The 6698-nt window shown below is 56.0% G+C and overlaps 1 protein-coding gene across 1 annotated transcript; it reads right to left on the bottom strand.

The window, feature by feature from the left end:
- Window positions 1–2640: 2640 nt before the first annotated feature.
- On the bottom strand, window positions 2641–5911 carry LOC102471103 (olfactory receptor 2T27-like). Its single transcript, XM_006147471.1, has 2 exons — window positions 5894–5911; window positions 2641–3654 (listed from the first exon to the last, which is right to left on the bottom strand). The coding sequence occupies exons 1-2, from the start codon at window positions 5909–5911 to the stop codon at window positions 2641–2643; spliced, it is 1032 nt and encodes a 343-aa protein (XP_006147533.1).
- Between the last annotated feature and the right edge of the window lie 787 nt (window positions 5912–6698).

The raw sequence follows: 6698 nt of genomic DNA, 5'->3' as shown, positions 1-6698 counted from the left end.
TTTCCCTACCTCCATGTCTCCCCTTAAACATTTATTGAGTATGGCACCTGGATTGAGGGGTGGAGTGAAAAGATCTCAGCCTACCCCCAGGAAGTTTATAGTCCGGCCAAGTGAGGTACAGCAGCACCCGGGGGCCGTACGTGCCTGGACACCGCACAGTTCCAGAAGCCCTGATGGTGGGAATAGCTCGCTCTGATGAAATAATAGCTGATGTGGTTTGTCGCTAAGCACGGGACTGCCCTGGAGAAAGACAGCTGCTTCTGGGGTGCCAAGGAGCAGTGGTTCCTGTTACATCCTTCTGACAGCGGGAGAGCTGTCAGTCAGCATGAGGAGTGCTTTACACTGGCCTGGCCAGGAAGGCGGGCGTCTGGAAGCCGAGGCTTGTCGGTTGTAGGTGACTGTCAAGTTCTTAGGTCAGTAGCTGGCTGAAGAAAAACACGTGTGGTTCTGAAATAAGTCAGCAAGCGTGTTCAGGAGACAGAAGCACTGTGGCGAGGGCAGGGTGTGGAACGTCTGTTAGTGCCCACGGGCCTCTGTTTTGTTTGTAGGCGTGACTCTCCCACAGTGCTGGGGAGGACCACTTTGTGTGTTGTGAAGATGCTGTGATGAAATGCAATAAAAACCTTATATAAAAAACTCAGGGTAGATTTATGTTGTGTTCTTACCAGGATTAAAGAAAAAGAGAGGGCTAGCCCAGGAGCCTAGTGATCCTGAATGGACTGCCGTGGTTTGAGAGGCAGCCCCAGTGACTTAAGAAATCCACCGAGTGTATGTGTGTGTGTGTGCGTGCATGTGCGTGTGTGTGTGTGTGCCCTTTCCAAATCCTGACAGATGGAGGAGCAGGGCTTATGGCATAATCATGCCCACCTGGAGGTGCTTTTCTGTCTCTGTCTCTTTATCCCTCTGTGGTGAGAATACATTGCTCCTGGCACGTTGAGAGAGAGAAGTTGTGTCCCGTCTGGTCCTGTGATGGAGGGCGAGAGAACTTTCACAAAGGTGATGAGGCTTACGCTGAGATTGAAGTGACATTGCCGTCAGTGGACCTACAGGCGTTTGGCAGGGACATTGTGCCCAGTGGCAGAAAATTAGAAAAGAGAGTCAGGGGCCAGGTCTCGATGGGCCTCGTGAGTCCAGAGAAGGGGTCTTTGGGTCACAGTGGTGTTGGCAGCAGCCCCAGAGTGCTTTCATGGACAGGTGAGGTGGTCAAGTGTGTGCGACTTGGCGAGGGCTCGGATGTAGCTGGTGACACAGACCTGTTGTCCTTGAGAGGCTTTACCAGCCCTGGAAGAAGCTCAGGCTGAAATCCACCGAGTGTATGTGTGTGTGTGACGTGTGTGCGTGTGTGTGTGTGCGTGTGCGTGTGCGTGTGCGTGTGTGTGTGTGTGTGTTTTAAGAGTTATTTAATCTAACTTTATTAATTATTTATTTAATTTTTAATTTGACCAGAGAGGGACAGAGTGAGAGGGGGAGAGGGTAAATGAGAAAGCAAGCCACCAGGTCAGGGACTTGAACTGTGGTCAGCCACGTGGGAGTGCAGCACCCTTAGCCAGCATACCACCTGCCAGCCCCCTGGTTTGAGCTGACTTTGAGGCATCGGTGATGGTGTCAAGGAGAAGGGGTATGTTTTGAGGAGCTCGGAGATGTCTGATTGGCCCATAACTATGTGTGACGAGCTGTAGTGGCAGGTGGTAACCGGGCCCTGGCCATACGTGGGAGTGACGGGAGTTACTGGGAGAGGAGGGTCCGGCACTAGGTTTTCAGGCTCTTTATCACCTAATGGAAAGGACGGTCAGAAGGAGGAGGACCAGGACGGTGGTGTTGGCGCCGAGGGAAGAGAGTTTCAAGAAAGAATTGCTAGGAGCAGAACCAACACAGCTGGGAGTGTGTAAGGAGGTGCTCTCTGGGCTTGTCGGTTCATAATGCAGTTTATTCACTGGCTCCGTGTGCCAGGTACTCTTCTAGAAGCCGAGAACACGGCACCAGAAAGCAAAGCCGCGGCTCCCATGGACTACACATTCTAATGGCCATGAACTACACATTCTAATGGGAAAAAGCCCCAACACTTGGGCCAGCGTGTGGGGTGGGTGGGCGGGAGTGCTGCCGTGGACAGGTGATCGGGTGTTTGTCTCTGAGGTGGCCACCTCGGAGCAGTTCCTTAATGAAGGAAGGAGAAAGCCATTCACAGAGGTGGGGAGAACCCGGGATGAGAAATCTGCCCCGAAGGACCTGAGGTAGAGCTGTGCTCAGGAATTCTGAGCCACAGCGAGGAGGGGTGGCTGGAGAAGAGTAAGGAGAAGGGGCCTAGGAGAGAAGGGCGGAGGGTGGAGGACCTCGCGGGCCCTTGGGTGGTTACTGGCCGTACAAAGGGAAGCGTGTGGACTTCTGTGACACAGAGACCGGGAGGAGTGGCAGGGCTGCAGGAGGGAGCGGGACTGGACGACCTAGCCAGCGCGCTGACGGAGGGCAGTGGCCAGAGGCTGTGAGGGCTCCCCTTGCACTGCATGCCCGTGGGGTTCAGGCTCGATTTCCTGTCCCAGAGTGAATCCAAGGAAAGGTCTTGGAGCCACAGACACACCCCAGATGCAGCTCGCGGGGCGAGGCGAAGGGTGCAGGTGTTCGCCCCCAGCCCTCTCCTGGGCCTTAGGCCCTCCCGCTGACCCGGCACTTCCCTATCGCCTTCCTCATGGCCCCTGTCACCTCCTTGTTCCTGAGGCTGTAGATGACGGGATTAAGCATGGGCGTGAGGACGGTGTAGAAGACGGACACAACGTCATCCTGCCCAGGAGAGTGGTAGGATGCGGGTAACATGTAGGTGTAGACCAGGGGCCCATAGAACAGGTTGACGACTGTCAAGTGGGAAGAGCAGGTGGCCAGAGCCTTCTGACGTCCCTCCACCGAGCGCATCCGGAGCACGGCCGCTAGGATGAGGGCGTAGGAGGTGCTGATGAAGGCGATGGGCACCAGGAGCACCACCACGCCCGTGACGAAGAGCACCTGCTCGTAGGCCTCCGTGTCCGCGCAGGCCAGCACGAGCAGGGAGGGCACTTCGCAGAAGAAGTGGGCGATCCTGCGCGAGCCACAGTAGGGGAACTGCAGGGTCAGTGAGGTCTGGATGGAGGCGTTGAGGGACCCTCCCAGCCAAGAGGCCGCCACCATGAGCAGGCAGACCTGGCGGCTCATGAGCACCGGGTAGCGCAGAGGGTTGCAGATGGCGACGTAGCGGTCGTAGGCCATGAGGGCCAACAGGAGGCACTCCGCAGCTCCCAGGAACATGAAGAAGAACATCTGTGCCCCACAGCCCCCGAACGAGATGCCCGTCCAGCCGAAGAGGAAGCCCACTATCATCTTGGGCACAGTGACCGAAGTAAAGAAGATGTCCAGGAAGGACAGCTGGCTGAGGAGGAAGTACATGGGCGTGTGAAGCCGAGCGTCAGCCCAGATGAGGAGGACCATGGCAGCATTGCCAGCCATGGCCAGGACGTAGACCACCACCACCATGCTGAAGAGGAACAGGTGTGTCCGGCTGTCATCGAAAAGGCTGGTGAGGACAAACCCAGTGATGGAGGAGTGGTTCCACGGCCCCCTGCCCGCCTCCTGCGGCGTCTCGCTGTGGAGAGGAATGCGAGCCAGCTCACGGAGGGCTCGGGACGTTCTCTGAGACGGAGACACGGGTGGGCGGAGTGCACAGGGCAGCAGGGCCGCCCCATGGTGCCCTCGCAGACTCGCAGGGCAGGTGTGCGCGGTGAGGCTCTGCGTGTGCAGGGCTGCTGCAGCGGGGCTCAGAGCGAGACTCGTAATGGAGGAAAGAGGGAAGACGGGAAACCAGGGATCTAAGTATCCACCTCAAAAAGCTCGAAAAGTATAACCGCCCATTACAGCCCTGCTTTGAGATATGCATTAGTGATTGGCATTGCTGACACTCAAACACAGGTAAGTGGACAGACACACATGGGAAAAATCTTTGAAAAACATGCTTAACCTGAGGATTCTTTCCACACACGTGTGGATTCTGTGGTTCAGAACTTTTACTTACGCGGGGACCAGCAGTTAGCGTAATGGCTATGTCACTGGACTCCCACGTAGTCGACTGCAGTTCACGTCCTGGACCCGGTGGCTTAAAACTCACGCCGGGTGCATGTGCATGTGTGCCCAAGATCCCGAGAGGAGAATGGAGGAGAAGGGATTGCGACCTGGCCATCCCCCCTGGGGGTGATTTCTCGCTTTCTGTCTCTCTGTCTCTGTCTGTCTGGCGAGTGCACGCGCCCTATAGCAAAAACCTCTCAAAAAAAAAAAAAAAAAAAGAAAGAAGAAAAAACCACTTGCTTACGTGGGGACCCACGCCACACATTTCGGAGCCCGGCCTCTGCTGGCCGGTGCGCTCAGCAGTTAGCAGGGGACAGCTGCACGTCTCGCCGCTCTGGCATTCGGAGCCGGACTCGAATTCTTCCCGTATGTGGGTTCCTGGCAATGCACTGTCCTCATGCTGTCCTCTCAGGTTTGTTTCAATACTTTCCTGATCACTGAGTCTAACTATCTTTTTTTTAAAAGAATTATTTAATTTTATTTATTCATTTATTTTAATTTGGCCAGAGAGAGACACAGAAAGCAAGAGAGAGGGAAAGTGAGAAAGCAAGCCACCAGGTCCGGGACTCAAACCATGGTTGGCCATGTGGGAGTGTCCAGCGCCTTAACCACCATGCCACCTGCTGGTCCCCAAGTCTAATTATCTTAGTAAGGAGATTCCTTATTAACTTTTTGATAAAATTTGGACCTTAATGTAAAAATAAATCTATAGATTTCATTTTAGGAGTCAGTCCGTCAGTTTGCTTCCCTTGGGAGGAATCTGGAGCCCTAAGATCCTCCCCTCTCCATTTCTGTCTGTCCAGGTAAAGTAACCTTTCAAGGAGCATCAAGCCGAGCTACGGTGGGACAGTCAGTTTTAGGAGTTGCGGGTGAGAGCCAGGTCTAGCCCATTCTCCGTTTCAAGGCCAAGCTGTAAGAAAGCCCGTGGAGGCCTGCCCATCTGGCGGTCCCCAGAACCTCAGGGCATGCTGGGACCTTGGGACCAGAGCCATGAATCCTGGCCAATGCCTTGACTTCTTGTTTATGGTCTGGACGTGGGTTTGATAGCAAATGTCTTAAATAGAAGGAAATAAAACGAGCTAGCCAGGAATTGAGATGGAGGGTGTGTTGGAGTGGGTGGTCACTGTCAGTCACTGGGACAGGGTGGGCAAGGCAGCAAAGTGTCTTGAAGGCACAGAGTGTCCGACGTGGCAGAGGATGGCCCCAGTTCCAGTGCCCGTCAGGACACCGGACAGCGGCCCAGCCTGCACGGGACTGCCCTCCTGCTTCCCGGATCTGGTCCTGGGAGGCTCGTGAGTGCCTCTTCTCAGGGCTCCAGGGGCTTGGTCGTGGATGTGCAGCAGAACTGAGACCCACCGGCTAGCCCCGCTCAGCTCTTACCTGACCGTCGTGCGTACGTGCGAGCTTGGAGACAACGCTTCTAGAAGCCTCACCACAGCAGAGCGCTGTCCTGGAGAGGCCTCTCCTGGTGCAGGTCCTGACTACACCAGCGGCCTCTCTCTGGGACTGTAAATCCCCCCGAGGCGCTCACCCTGGTGCACCGATTCCTTAGACAGGAATCAAAGCTTCCGAGTGCGGAGGGCCACTCCCAAGCCTGTCTCGAGTTGTTACGCCCAAACACAAGGCGTGGCTTCTAGTGAGGCTGTGGCCCTTGCACCAGTTCTCTGCATTTTTCGGTGCTTTGACATCTTGAGACCTTGTGGCCCTCAGGGGAAGTGCACCTCCCAGTTTCCTGATTCCTAGACAGAGCAGCCGTTGCCCTAGCCATGAGCTCGCCTCGGATGTGCAGCCCAGCCTGTCCAGAGCTCACGGTCTGAGTGCCTCGCATTGTCGGCCTTCATCCAGACACTGCCCACCTTTGATGGCGCCGGGCCTGGGCCCGGGCAGCAGGAGAGCACCTCTGCAGCCTGGGGCCTGCCTGGGCTACTCCAACCACCCTCGCCTGCTCGCTGCCCTCCCTGCCTTTCCCGCTCCTTCCCAGGGAGCCCAGTAACGGCCTCTGTGCTGCTGCTCACCCTTTGTCCTGACAGACCCTTGTGCTTCCCTGCGTGGTCCAGCATGGCATGGAGTGTCTCCTTTTCCTGGGGACTGTGAGTATCAAGGTTTTTTATTTGTTTGTTTTTTAATGTTCCAGAGGAGGGCCAGAGAGATGAGTGGAGAGAGAGAGGGAAAGTGAGCAGCGCGCTCCGGGGGCGTGGTCGCGCGGCCGTGCTTTCTCTGTCTTCGCTCCTCAGCGTTTTGGGCACACACGCACACACGGACCCAGCCAGAGTCTCAAGCTGTGGGGCCTGGGGAGACGACCCTGTAAATGGCAGCTGTCCCCTTCTTGCTGGTCTCACCGTACGTAAATACAAATAAAAACGGGCCGGCCAGTGGCCTGGTGGCTAAGGCTGCTGGATGCCACAGGCGGAGTGCACAGTCTGAGTCCTGGACCTACTGGGCTGAGAAATACGTTGAATAGTCAGGCAGGTGTGCATCTGTGCCCAGCGTCTCGAAGGGAGGCAGAGATGGGGGAGGGACTGTGTGGACGGCCATGTCCCATGGGGGCAGGGAGGGGGACGCTTCCTCTCTCTCTCTTTCTTTCTCTTTCCAGTGAGTGAATGCAACCTCTGGCA

This window comes from Tupaia chinensis, unplaced genomic scaffold, assembly GCF_000334495.1.
Source record: "Tupaia chinensis unplaced genomic scaffold, TupChi_1.0 Scaffold000214_1, whole genome shotgun sequence".
NCBI lineage: Eukaryota > Metazoa > Chordata > Mammalia > Scandentia > Tupaiidae > Tupaia > Tupaia belangeri.
Note: the sequence above shows the minus strand (reverse complement) of the source record. Positions and strands in the feature narration are given on the sequence as shown.